The sequence below is a fragment of the Penaeus chinensis genome, chromosome 12 (genome assembly GCF_019202785.1).
Source record: "Penaeus chinensis breed Huanghai No. 1 chromosome 12, ASM1920278v2, whole genome shotgun sequence".
In the NCBI taxonomy this organism is placed as follows: Eukaryota; Metazoa; Arthropoda; class Malacostraca; order Decapoda; family Penaeidae; genus Penaeus; species Penaeus chinensis.
The window spans coordinates 13,194,991-13,209,990 of NC_061830.1; the positions used below are offsets into that span (position 1 = coordinate 13,194,991).

The following is a 15,000-nucleotide window of genomic DNA, read 5'->3' on the forward strand; positions in this document are numbered from 1 at the left end:
TCATTGTTCATTATATTCTAATTTCTGGTTTTGCTAGTGTTTTGCTAAGGACAGAATTTTTCGTTTAGTGATACCATTATAACTTAGTTATACAGACAACTGACTAATGCAGTTTCATGTACTGTATTTTAGGGCATTTTCACTTGTGCTAAAAGTAAAGGTTTCGCCATGTGGTCAAACTGATTAATTTTATTATATGCTGTAAATACAAATTTTAGAATATATTTAAGTAAACTGACTGGTTCTTTGATTAATTCTTCCTAATACGGTATCAAATTCTCCCTTTGGACTTTTTTAGCATAATTGCATAGTCTTTGTAGGCCTATCTAGTTGAATATTTAAATGTGTGTTACAAGAAATTGCTTATTTTCCTTGTCCTTTGAATTTTTTTTTTTTTTCTTCTTTTTTTTTCAATGCTCCATTATTTGATTTTATTTATTCCGGCAATTTCGTGTTGGTTATAATCATTTCTGCAATAACCTCAACTGCTACATGTCATAAAAAATGTTAATTACAGCATATTTTCATAACTAAAGCGGTGCTTTTTTTTTTTTTCTTTTCTTTTTTTTTTTTTTTTTTTGGTAACGGATAACAAAGGTGGAGAAAAGGTTAATGGACACAAAGCAAAATAAATGCGCTAGACATCAAAGGCCATATAGCACTATAGAAAGGTGTTGTAGTGGGGAGAGTAAAGAGGGGGGAGTAACTCGATGATTAAATGTGCTTCACGTCAGTCGTCTGGCAGTTCAAGAAACGAAGGGGGCAAAGGGGGTGAGGGTAGGAATTAACGAGGGCGACTGGATCAAAGTTGTCAAAGGAAGAAATGTGGAATTCTGCAAGGATGTCCACAGGGTATGGTAAGGGATAGCAAAAAGCGAGTTTAAAGGAGATTAGATAACAAGAGAAAAGTCAGGAGAGAGCATCTAAGGAAAGGGGTTGTTGTGACAAGGGAGTCATATGTGTATATAGGAGGAAGCGGAAGGGATAATGGGGAAAGGAGGGGGGGTGATGTAGATGAAGCACGGGGAATGGGTGTAGGGGGTTAATGGTTAATGGTTAAAAGCAAAATAAATGTTCTAGCCATCTAAGGTCATGTAGCACTATAGTTAATGTTAGTGAACGGTGGTTGGGTTAGTGATTAGTTGTTAAAGCTGGGTTAAGGAATTGGTGGGTGAATGGGTAAGGGTCAGATGAGGTAAAGTAAAGGGGTTAGATCAAGTGAAGGATATATATGCGTTTGAGGAAGGAAAACAGGTTGTCAAAGCAGAAAGTGTGAGATTCTGTAAGGATGTCTGATAAGTTGGGATGTCTATGTAGGGAGGACGTTGGCATGACAATAGAATATGTGAGACTGTAAGAGGAACATTCGGAAACCGCGAATGTTCCAATGAAGGATAGTTATACTTTCGTTGATTTACTGTCAAAAATTGCCGTGCGTGTTGGAGAATTTGAAGGGGAAGGTGCTAGAGGGTTGGATAAAGAATGAGGTTGGGGAGGTGGTGTTGTATCAGGAGGGGTGTCGGGAGGTCGAGGGTCTGGGGAAGAGGGTACTTGTGACATCCTGTGTATCCAGGAGGGAGTGGAAGGGATAGAGGGGATGGTGGGAGGGTTAATATAGGTGGGGCTTGAGTCGGGGGGGAATGGGTTTTGTTGGGATTGGGTAGGAGGATTGGGTGTAGGGAGAATATGAGTAGGAGGAGGATGGATATCGGCAGTCACTTTGAGTGGGGAGGGAGCGGGAGTTGTAGAATTTGAAGGTGGATGAGTCTTAGTTTGGGACTCGATTATGTAGCTCTGGATATCTTCAAGAGTTTCTGTAGTGGAGTTGGTTGGGGAGTTTTGTGAGATAAAGGTTTTCTTGTGAGGGGGGGGGGGGGAAAGAAGTCTGGTGCCTGAAGAATAGGGGCAAAGGAAGGTGGAGGTGATTGTGAGGTAGGGGAAGAGGGGGTGGAACGTTTATTCTGTCTGCTGCTGGTAGTGCGAGGAGGGAGAGGGGAAGGTGGTGGGGCTGTAGTAGAGATTGGAGTGTCTGGATTTAGGATGGCAAAATAATTTGACTGGGTAGAGATTGGAGTGTCTGGATTTAGGATGGCAAAAGAATTTGACTGGGGAAGGTAGAAGGTAGAAGAGGGGGAGTTAGATGGAGGGGGGTTAGGTTTAGGAGAGGGTGTAGGAGCTAGGGGGGTAGGGGGGAGTGGCAGAGTGAGCGACATTACTAGAGTAGGGGGTAAGAGAAAAACCTCGTCGACGAGCCTCCTGTCTGGCTTCACGTAGAGTGAGTCCAAGTCTGAATCTGAGAGTTGCTACCTCAGACTCAAATTTGTAGGTGGGGCAGCCTCTATAAAATACATTATGGGGGCCGCCACAGTTTGCACATGTGCGTGATTGTGCAGAGCAGTTTGATCGAGTATGGCCAGGTTGGGCACATAGCGGGCATCTGGCTGTGGAATGACAGTGTTTGGCTGGGTGTCCTAAACACCAACAATTTTGGCACTGACGAGGAGGAGGTTGGTATAGTCGGACAGGTAGGGATTCCCCACCTATGTAAACATTAAAGGGAAGGTCATGTCTATGGAAAGTAATTTTGGCAATGTTAATGGATTTCTTACGATTTCCTCTGGGAGGAATGGAGTAGTATTGTACATATGTTGCATCATAGTCAGTGAGACAGGCGAGTAAGTCCTCTCCACAATCTGACCATTCTTTGTCATAGATTGGGCACTCTGTTGGGGAGATAGAGACAGTTCCGGTGCAAGTATTGAGGGTTGGATGAGGTTCTGTAGGGATGGGATTACCACATAGATCAGTTAGTTTTGTTAATGCTATAGCTTGGTTTTCAGTTGTTACTGTGACGAGACGGGAGTAGTCGGGTCGGCTACGGAAAGAGACTTTGCCTACTTGTTTTTGGAGGCATTGCTGGAAGAGGAGGGTGTTTTTAGAGTAGGGAGCTGTGGGAGGGATCACGAAAAATCGGTCCCATTTGGCTGGGCTAAATAGAGTATTTAGGATTCTTGTAGAGGTGGGGGTAGTAGAAGTGCGGGGACGTGTGGAGGGAGTAGTGTTGAGGGGGGTAGTGTTATGGGGAGGTGGGCAATAAGGTTGTAAGGTAGTAATAAGGGGAGATGGGGTGGTTGATGAAGAAGGTTGTGGGAGTAAAGGTGTTGAAGTTGAGCATGTAGGGAGAGTAGAAATGTCTCTTGGGGGTTGGTTGTTGATTAGGGTTGATACTGTACTAGTATGCATTGATGATGGGGTAGTTGTTGCAGTGTTCGGAGCCGTGGTCAAAGGAGAGCTGGGATTGGGGCTATTTGATAAAGGGGCAAGCCTCATTGCCCCTAAGAGTGGGGTTACGTCTTCATTATTGGCCATGATAAGCCTGGAGTATGTTGGGGGAAAAAATAGTCCACCCCTTAGGGTCCCCTTGAGGGGTAAGGGCCAGGTATGGCAGGGGAATACCGTGCCCATGGTTCCCTCAGGCCGTTCAGGACTGACATAAAGTCAGCCTTTCCCTTTCAGCACGGCTCTCACACCTTAGGAGGTGGATAGTAGAAGGGATTGGTGAAGAAACTGAAACGAAAAGTATGCGTGGGAATAAAGACCATGCAAAATTAGTTGAGTCGATGGCTGAGTCCCAAGGTTGAGGAGTTCCCCATCATTGGGTCTCAGTCTTCGTCTCCTAAGCCCCCCCACGACAACAATGGGCAAAGGATTAGGGGGAGGGGGGAGGGGATGTGATAAACTAAAGTGGGGGGAGGATTCCTTAGTATAAGGAGGGGAAGAGAAGTTAAGGGTATCTAGCTACTTAGAAATTGATAAAAAACGAGTAATAGAGAAGAGGGCGAAACCCCTTCCGTGGTAACTTTTTGGTTGGTCTTCGCCGTTTGAAGGGCTGGAAGGCGTGTTTTTAATTGGCTGAATATTATAGAGCCAGTTTTATAACAGACTATTTCTTTAAACATGAGTAAGATGAATGCCGGTGGTCACTTTAGTGTAAGGGGAATGGGAGCAGAGATTGGAGGATGGATGAGGTGTTGGCATGTTATCCTGGGTCATGATTAGATTGGGTCTTGAATGTCCACGAGCGTTGGTTGGCGAGTCCGAGAAACAAAGGTTTTCTTAGGAGGGGGAGAAGAGGGGACAGACGTTTGAGAGGCGGAGGAAGAGGCTGATGTAGAATGGTTAATGGTTAAAAGCAACATAAATGTGCTAGCCATTTAAGGTCATTTAGCACTATAGTAAATGGTAGTAAAGGGTGGTTGAGTTAGTGATTAGTTGTCAAAGTTGGGCAAAGGAATTGACGAGTAAATGGGTTAAGGTTGGGTAAGGTAATGTATAGGGGTTAGATCAAGTGAAGGATGTATATGCATTTGAGGAATGAAAACAGGTTGTCAAACCAGAAAGTGTGAGAAGCTGTGGGAGGGATCACGAAAAATCGGTCCAATTTGGCTGGGCTAAATAGATTATTTAAGAATTTTGTAGAGATGGGGGCAGTAGAAGGACGGGGGCATGTGGAAGAGGGAGTAGTGTTGAGGGAGGTAGTGTTGTGGGGAGGTGGACAATAAGGTTGTAAGGTAGTAATAAGGGAGGATGGGGTAGTTGATGAAGAAGGTTGTGGGGGTATAGTTGTTGAAGTTGAGCATGTTGGGAGTAGAAATGTCTCCTGGGGTGTTGATTAGGGTGGATACTGTACTAGTCGGCATTGAGGAGGGGGTATTAGGTGTAGTGTTCAGAGCCGTGGTCAAGGGAGAGCCTGGGGTCAGGGACTCGGGCGAGTTTGAATTGGTGGAGCCTCATTGCCTCTAATAATGGTTAATGGTTAATGGTTAATGGTTAATGGTTAATGGTTAATGGTTAATGGTTAATGGTTAATGGTTAATGGTTAATGGTTAAAAGCAAAATAAATGTGCTATCTAATAATGGTATAAAATTGTTGGCCATGATAAGCCTGGAGTATGTTGGGGAGAGAAACGGTCCACCCCTCAGGGTCCCTTGAGGGGTAAGGGCTAGACAACTAAAGCAGGGGAATACCGTGCCCATGGCTCCCTCAGGCCGTTCAGGACTGGCACAAAGTCAGCCTTTCATCCTTTCAGCACGGCTCTCACACCTTAGGAAGTGGATAGTAGAAGGGGTTGGTGAAGGGACAGAAAGGAATAAGTAGGAGGGGGAAAAAAAAGACCATGCAAAATTTGTTGAGTCGAGGGCTGAGTCCCAAGGTTGGGGAGTTCCCCAGCATTGGGTCCCAGTCTCTGCCTCCTAAGCCCCCCCACGACAACAACGGGCAAGGGATGGGGGGGGGGGGGAACGTTTAGCCCTCCTTGTGCAAGGAGTCGAGTGAGGAGCGATAGGTAACGGGGAAGAAGAGATTGGAGTGTCTGGATTTAGAATAGTAATAGAGACTGGGTCCGACAGGTAGGGACCCTCCGCCTATAAAAACATCATGGGTGAGGTCATGTGTACAGAATGTAATATTGCCAATATTTTCGGAGGACTTACGCCAGTCTCTGGGGAGGAATGGTTTTACCATTGTACTGATACTGCATCATAGTAACTGAGACAGGCGAGTAAGTCTTATCTACAGTCTGAGCAATCCTAGATTAAGATCCGAGATCTTGATTATGATAAAGCATTGTGACGAAAAGGGTAAAAATGAGTTAAAATGAGTATTATTATTTATTGAAACTTTTCTGTCGCGTCGACATCTAAGGTCATTAGCAGAAGGAAGAGAGCTTTTTGGTTCATAAGGCGATGTTTGGGGATTCCCAATGTGGGTAATAATTAAACCAAATGTTCTAGACATCAACGGTTATATAACATTATGATTAAGATCGAGATCTTGATTATGATAAAGCATTGTGACGAAATGGGTAAAAATGAGTTAACGATTAGCATGAATATACAGAAGAAAGGGATGTAGAAGAGAAGGAAAAGGAAAGGGGAGAAGGAAGACCATGCAAAATTAGTCGAAGCAAGGGCTGAGTCCCAAGGTAGGTGTGATCCCCTACATTGGGTCTCAGTCTCCATCTCCTATGCCCTCCCACGACACCAACGATCAAGGGATTGCGGTAGTATTCTAGGCATTGAGGCAGTGTTCGGAGTACGCTGGGGAGAGAAAAAGTTCACCCCTCAGGGTCGCCTTGAGGGGTAAGGGTTATACAGCTAAACAAGAGAATACCGTGACTATAGTTCCACTGGCCGTTCATGACTGTCACAAAGTCTGCCTTTCATCCGTCCAACACGGCTTAGGTAGGTAGGTAGGTAATGGTTAAAACAAATAAATGTGCTAAACATCAAAAGTCATATGTCACTATGGTAAAGTACTGATGCGAAAAGGGTAAAATGAGTTGACGATCAGCACAAGTGGACAGAAGTAGGAGTCGAAGGAGAGACGGAAAAGGGAAAGGGGGAGAAAAAAAGGCTGTGAAAAATTAGTTGAGTCGAGGGCTGAGTCCTGAGGCAGGATTCTATACAGCACAACTGGCATGGGATTGGGAGGTATAGCGTGTGATAAACATGGTGCCTAGCATTATCACGAAAATATTGCGTAGCTTGATGATTGCGGTGTACAGATTTTTTTTTTTTATCTATTTGCTGAAACAATTCTGCCACGTCAACACCTAAGGTCATTAGCAGCGTATTCAAAATATAGCGAAAGGGTAGGGTTTGGGGGCAATGCAACCAGGTAAGGAAGTTTATTTGCTTCAACAAGGCGATGTTTGTGGATTTCCAAAATGGTTAATGGTCAAAACTAATAAATTTGTCAATCACACAGCATTATGATAAAGTATTGTAGTGAAAAGGGTAAACAAGGCGATGTTTGTGGATTTCCAAAATGGTTAATGGTCAAAACTAATAAATTTGTCAATCACACAGCATTATGATAAAGTATTGTAGTGAAAAGGGTAAAAATGAGTTAACAATTAGGGTAAGTGGTCAGAAGAAGGGCTGAAGGAGAGAAGGAAAGGGGGAGAAGAAAAGACCATACAAAATTTGTTGTGACGAGAGCTGAAGCCCAAATCAAGGGTGATCCCCTATATTGGGGGATAAATAAATGGAAAGGAAAAGGGGAGAAGAAAACGCCATGCAAAATTATTTGAGGCGAGGATTGAGGACCAAGGTAGACCATGAGCAAGGGATCGGGGGGGGGGACAACATGGCCACGATAGAGACTTCAGAAAACATTTAAGAACGGCCGTAAAAACTTTTATATCTTACTTGCAAAGGTGGAACTATATAATGAAAAAGAAGATCATGAGAAACAGTATGACAGCAGCAGCTCGAGCCATCGTGCACCGCCTGGTGATTTCGCTCATCGGGCGCTCGGGAATGCTCATCTAGACCGGCCTCATCTTTCTCTTGTAACCAAGGTAGACATCTGGCATCGTGTACTGTATACCAGATGACCATAAAGAAGTCTTGAGGTGACGATCGTCTCTTCATTCACAAATTCTGGAGACGAGCCACAGCACTGTACTGGGATGCATTGCACCGAGCACCAGAGTTCATACTTGAAGAACGTAGTAAACTTAACTTAGCATGGGCCGTGGGAGAAATCAATGCTGATTTTTTACATGTTTCATTATACTTCTTGGGATGTAAACCTGATTTCATGGATTTTTGTTTTAAGTTTTTGCTTTGTATTATCCTTGTAGTCACATGCTGATTGTAATGTTGGTAATTAGTCTTTCAAATTGTCATTTCACAACTTTTATACCCTTGAATGGCTTGAAGGCTATTCATTCATCATTCTTTGGGTTTTAGAACTCCTATTTCTAGCCTTTTAAAAGTTTCCTATTAAGTGAAACATTTTCCCTAAGATAAGAAGGGGAGCACACAATGCAAACCTGGAAGATCTCTATGGGGAAGACTGGCTTGCTTTAATTATCAGCTTTTATACAGCACTTGTCAGATTGGTTTAGCATTCAAAACAATTGACTTTGTTTAACTCTTGTGTTCGGGGAATAAGGGAATATTACTCCTGGAGGCAACTGCCAACAATAGGATGGCTATTTCTAAACCAAAGATAAAAGGCCCTTCCACACAAGCAGCCATGATCAGTGGACATAGGAGGCCCGAGTAGAGATGACGCCACGGATGGACAAAGAACTCGGGAAACAAGTAGTTTCCTTGTGGTTTTCTTACCAGTGGCACCATCTTTACAGTTTTCCACTCGTGTGGACAGCCTTAACTTTTGGAAAGTTAAAAAAAAGAAAGAAAAGGGGGATGGAGAAAAAAAGTTTAGTGGAGAATCTTTCTTAATTTCCATAAAAAATTAACATACATTTACATTTCCAACACACATACAGATACAACAAGTTCCTCACACTGTAAAAATGTACACCTTTAGGGTCATTCACACTTAAATTATTTTTGTCCACAGCACAATTCCCTTTTTTTTTTTATAACCAAAAGCACTTAATTCTTTCCTGTTAATTCCTCATTACAGGTACACTTATTCATTTGAATATAACTTATATTCACAAAACAAAAACTTTCACTTGCATTTAAATAAACTTCATGTTGGTCTTGACTGCTGTGTCCAGTCAACTTCAAATCGGATGTGGGTCTTTGAAGTTTACTTGCTCCTAAGAGGCACTTGAGTCACATAAGTGTCTTCGTCAAATGAAAAAATTCAAAAATAAATTTCTTCAAGTACTTTCTAAAAGTACAATTGCCTACTGGTCTTCAGCTAAGCACCTAGTCAGACTTCTTGCCCTTCTTGGCACGCGTGACGGGGGTGTACTTGGAGTTGATGTTGTACCACATCACGAAGGGCACCAGGAGGGCGGGGATCATCAGGAGGGCGAAGATGAACCAGTCGAACTGTTGGAGGAGGAGGAGGTTGCTATAGCATCAACACAGGAGTTATCAAAAGTAATAATTCTAATTAGCCTTACAGTAAATGTGCTTATCAAGGAGCCAAGATGTTTCTTCTCTCATGCCACCTTATATGTGCAAGGCCTTGTAGTTCCTCTTTTTTATCTGAACAAAAGAATATTCAAGCATTCTTTTTGTGAATGCAATATTATCATGTCAATCTCACTGCCAATTAAAACACTTTAATCAAATCATTTTAAAAAATCCATGATAAAAGTAGGTTTACCCACTTCACACAAGATCCTTTCCTTTTCTGAATTCACACAGCACAACATTCTAAGTGTTTTAGAAATTCTAGCTATTTCTGGTATATCATGTCTTAAGAAAAAAAGTTATCCATGGTTAGTTTGGATATTACTTGTATGAACAACTGAACACATTTTCAAAAGGAATTATATCTTAATATTTTATCAATTTTGATGGTTTGAAATTGTATTAACCCCCTGGGTCCAGGTGACATGATCATGTAATGGTAATTTTGGCTGAGGGCCAGGGGACAGGAATGACTCATGAGTACAAATCGCTTTGAGGAAGATTAGACTCAGTGGGGATTTGAGAAGAGACTTTTGCATTGTTTCCACCAGTAAATGAGATGGAATGTACCTGGATCTTGTTCCTGCCCATCATGACAGACAGTGCAGGGAATTACAGAGAAGTGAATACAAAATACAAAAACTTACACTTTATTATTATTATTATTATTGCACCGAGTTGTGGACTATTAGAGTAATAGGGAGTCGGTGCAAGGAAAACAATCTAATACCAGCTTGATAGAATAAAATAAATGACAAATATACACCTTGGAAAAAATGGCAAAAATCACTAAAAATGCTTTTGCAGAAATAGAAAACAGTATTACAAAAAGGAGGCAAGCAAGGAGTATTGATATTGCCCAGGCGTTAATCTGGGTCTGGCCTACATGCTATACTCTCGAGGCGCCAGTCAAGAAAGCCTTACGCTTGTGTTTTGGTACAGGTGTGGGCTGTGATGCATCTGGATCCAACAGGTTAACTACACGATTCCTTCAAAATTGATGCACATTTTCACATCTATGGAAAGCTTCCGAATCTTACAAGAAGACAACAGAATATGCATTGTATTTATACATTCTGCTTCTGGCAAAACATTACTCTGCCAGCAAAAGCATTCCTTTCCTACAAATTCTACACAGTTTAGAACATGTCATACTTACCACATGAGGAGAGAATTTCCTGTCATAGTCCCTGAAGGCAATGATGCCTCCCTCACCAGGTTCAGAGGTGTAGCCAATCTGGATCTGTCAGACCAACATAAAGGGTTAGAATGGTTTGCAAACAAATTCTAAAGAAATGGAAAATGAAGTTTGTTTTAATGCCACATACCTGTAACAAAAACTAATAGCACTATGCCTTGCTCATCTTCCAAAAAGCAATTTCCTACTACAGCTTGTGACATCATGGATACACATTTTTAAAAAGCCTGTATATTTTACCCGTCACTTGTTCATTTGTAATGTTTAGGATGGATTTTTTGAAAGCATTTTTATTATCAAAACAGCACAAGTATGAAACCCATATTTTACAACTTTGTTAAATTTCTGGCTTAAAAGCAAGTTTACAGCTATGATGAATTAAAAACAATATCAAGTCTGACTGAATATTTGGCATCACAATAATATTTGTAAGAAGCACTGTGTACAACTACATATTCAAACAAGAGAACTTCAAAATGATTATTCTTTACCTCCGCAGAGTCTTCCGAGGGCTGGTAAGAGATCTCAGCAGCAGTGAAATTGAAGTAACCATACTTCTTGGGCTGAACAACAACAGTGTGAGATACATTGGCATTTGGAGCAATGCGATCAAACTTCACCTGCAGCTGGCCACCAGCAATGTCAAAGTCCTCAGAGCTGTAAAAATAGCAGATTAAAAATCTTGTAAGGCGAAGAAGAAAGAGCCCTTTCATCAAGTACAATACAAACCATCCAGAAAATGTACTTCTACATTAAAATCAACAAATTACCTGAAGCCAGCATCAGTGAGCTGGACATTGATAGCTGCAGCCTGGCCAACATTGTGTACAGAATACTGCACAACAATATCTCGGCCTTCAACGAGGTACAGGTTGTGTACCCTCTTGGCTGCCAGCAGTCTTGCTCTTTCCTCGCCTTCACCTTCAGAGAAGACGCACCCCACAAGGGCCAAGGCTAATAAACAGTAACGAAGCACTGAAAGAAGAAAATTCCTTTTTAGTCATTTTTTCACCAAATTAACAAATACACATTTTTCTCTTCTGATGCATAAATCTTAACAAATTTAAAGAGAAATGTAGAATATGAGAACAGACAGGAATTAATAGTTTGTTAATGCATAATTAACTTTGATATTGCAACATTTTATATATACAGTAATCCATACAATATTCAATATTTTAATGAATAAGCAAAAACAACCGTAGTAAAATTTGCTGTTTTTTGCTTTGTGCCACAGTCTTACATTAATTTCTTTGTGCAACTAATAACAAAACTGGGTTTTCTATCCCCATTTCTGTGATCAGCAAGAAAGGACCAAATTTAGTTTGAGCTCATTTCATGTCAAGTTTCTAATAATAAACTGTTGGTTGTGGATCAACAGCCAACAATGCTGTAGCCTTTGACATTGGCAATGATCAATACACCAAATTTTCCATTTATGAAAGAAACTGGTTTGAACTTCATTTTGTCAGAATATACATGTTAAGGGTTTGTTGACCTTTGCCAGAGCACAAAGTTTGGTAGCTTCTCTATACCTTGCAGTCCTACTCCAATTCACTAATAATACAATCACAGTCTTGCCAACAGTGTCATCATCATATTTTTCAGCAGACAGTCTAATTAATCTATTACAGAGTTATGCAAGTAAACTGACTTTACCACTATGGTTCTACTGGAGGTGGCCTATCTTGACACTCGAGTAACTGCTTGATACTTTGCACTCTTCTAGCTAATCAAGTAAATCTTGCCCATCAGAATGATTTTCAACTGCTGAAGCAATGGCATCAGTGTCAAACATACACAAGGTCTACTTTAAATAATGAAAATCTTCTGGCAACTATATAAACACAGCATATTTTATATATAAAGTACTTGCTTTAATGTATATATAAATTATATGTATTGTAACATTACTCTATATCATAACATATCCCAACACAATTATTCAATCTCAACACCCAATAAGGGTATTGGGTATTCACCCTCCTAATGGGGTTTGCTCATAAAAAAAGTGAAATTCCTTTTTAAGTCATGATCACTGGTTTGATGTGAAATTCCTATTTCTTTGTCAAGTTATGGTTACAATAATTTCTTGCTATGATTCTACTCGTTTTAAATATCGATATAAAAATACATGTTAAAGATAGAAATTCTGGTAGAACTTGTGGAACCGATATAATCACTATTGCAGCTACCAGCAATTTTAACAATACTCTTACCACTGGTAAATTTACAAGACAGGAAGATGTACATTAAAACCATTTGGTAAAATTTTAAAGTGTAAAGCTTACTCAAAAGATTATTTCTCGACCAACCACATGGGAAGAGCCAAGTCTTAAAAATCTATTTATGCTATGATCAGTTTCTGTAAAGTATACAGGTCTAGTAACCAGACTGAGAAAATAGAGGTGAAATTGCAGAAATTGAAAAGCCCACCCTCAACAAATGCAGTTTTAATACCGGCCAATTTACAGCGAGGCAGTGGGTCCTTGGTGCCATTTTCCAAAATACACCACACTATTCTAATGTAATGCAGACATCCCACTTTTGTATTATAACACTGCAAGTGTCATTACCTCAGACAATGAATGATGTGGGGTTTACACCACGGCTCTGCACCATTCACATAATGTTATGATGCATGCAAGATATTTTATGCTGTTCTTTACAAGGAATCCTCATGCATACAAGTGATATAGGTTGTTGAGGGAGTCTCAGGGAAGTGGTCATTTTTAGTTCAGATATGCAAAAAGGACTACAAAGACTAGTCAGGAATGACAACCAAATGGGGTTCCAGGAGAAGAGATGGCTAGGAAAATACAGAGCAAGAGGAGCAAGGAATATTTTGGGGTCATACTGTGAGCTCTGTGGTAGTTTACACATTTAGGCTGGGCTTCATTTGTTCATCATAGCTGGAGACAGGCTCTGATGGGTAAGGTTCAGTTTTACGGTTTTTTTTTTTTCTTTTTTTTTTCTTTTTTTAATTTTCAAACAAGGTTATTTTTTACAGTACAGAAACACTTAGCTAGAGCATACTGAAGAGGACAAAAAGTTGCAGTCATTGGAACAAGAAATAAACCTTCAGACAAATAAAGGAATAAAATTGCAGAAACGGCCGCTCATAACAAGTCCACACAGTGAACTGAAGATTCAGCTGTATCTTGCTGTACATACCAAGGTGGAGACAAGGTTTCTCTGGGAGTGGTAGACCCCTATCAATCCTACAACTTAGAATTTGTGCATGAGACACTGGCCTTCCTCTGGTCATTGTGGCTGTACCAACAGTATTTGGTAACGGGAGCAATGCACCCCTCCTATACCCTCCCCCCCCCATTAGCAAATGACGCCAACTTACAGAAAATACATAATTAAGAGCACTGGCTGTGCGAGGGTGTTGTGAACAGTATCTGAGCGGTGATATGCAGCAGATATTTTCTTATTTTCATTGTTCCGAGATAAATAAGAGCCGCACCAGCAGTAACTGTGTTTATGATCTTCTCATGCTCTATAAGGTAGGGGTAACCATTTCCCTCTATCTGCGCACTGCTTTCAGTAACATTAACGGTACCAACATACGTCCACCGTGTGTACCTTTGAAAAACAGATCTTGTTGTTCAGACATTTAATCACCAATTGAAGAATTCAAACAGGCTATAATTACCCAGGATATATGAGGATTTAATGTTCTTCTGCAGAGTGGACAGCGCAGAAGACCTAGGAATCCCTTGCCAGTGCAATCTGGTTCTTACTAAGTAGGCCTAACATCACAGATCACAGGAAGTGTCAAAAGGAATGAAGCTCATGTTCATATCAAAGTAAAGCTCTTTAAAAGCAACAACAGCTGTCCTCTAAAGCTGCTCCCCTTTGCAGCAGCCTTGCCCATGTGGCTGGTATACTTTCAGTCTGGAGTCCTGCCACACTGATACACTTTCACTTTTTGTGCATATGTAGTTCAAAAATCTCTTTTCTTCATATCTTCCAAATAACCTCCGTTTTCGGTGCTCCCAAAATCAAAGAACAACGTACACTAAATCCCACTCAAGCACAGACGAATCCTTATAACATACTCTGTCTCAATATGGACCTAAAAGAAGGCCTATGGAACGTGCTAAAAACAATAATTTGAACTTCAATTTCTACCTAATACCTATCCCGGGTATGATGCTTTTGAAAAGGTCATTAGCAGGTCATTATTCGCCTTATTTGCATGTGTAAACAAGTATCAAAACACTTGAAAATATGTTAAACATGAAACGTATGAACACGAGTATTATCAAAGAGATCTGTTTTGGACGTTAAAGCCCTTATATTGGATTATTTCTAATATACATGAGCAGATTTACATATTAACTTGCACTTAAGATGAAAACTAAGGCTTAGATATAATTACTTGCACCGCTAGTTCGAAAACCCGGTGAAAAAAGTCAAGAGCCTCCTCCATCAAACCCAACTTGCCGACCTTTTCCTTAGAATTAAACACTAACTAAACCCATTTCCGCCATGAACATGCACCCTATCACCAATCTCCATGCTTCCTTCTGTCAAACCCACTTTTAAGAAAGCCTTACTCTTTGGCAGCGAGAGGGAAATGCGCGATTCCTTCCTGTGAGGGCGAGGTGCGGTGAGTGAGCGTGGAGGAGGTTCGACGCCGCTGCCACCTGTCGGGTCACTGCCACACTACCGTCCAGTTGTCAAAAGTGTCAGCTCGAAGGATGGTTCTTTTCGGGGAGGGAAGGGGTTTTAATTTCTTTTTCGGTTTGGATAGTTTCCGTGGTCTTTTGGTAAAATCTTGTTTAAGGTTTTTAATGTTTTGTGTTCTGTGAAGAAGGGTTTGTTGGAGGTTTCTTTTTGGATATTTTCATGAGTGGATTATTTTTTTTTGTATTTCATGTACA

General features: G+C 40.9%; 1 protein-coding gene across 1 annotated transcript; it reads right to left on the minus strand.

The window, feature by feature from the left end:
- Positions 1-8,239: 8,239 nt before the first annotated feature.
- LOC125031141 (translocon-associated protein subunit beta-like) lies at positions 8,240-14,807 on the minus strand. The gene is made up of 5 exons (XM_047621682.1): positions 14,674-14,807; positions 10,876-11,080; positions 10,597-10,762; positions 10,067-10,150; positions 8,240-8,820 (listed from the first exon to the last, which is right to left on the minus strand). Coding segments are annotated over exons 1-5 (582 nt in total). The 5' UTR covers positions 14,675-14,807; the 3' UTR covers positions 8,240-8,694.
- Positions 14,808-15,000: the final 193 nt, after the last annotated feature.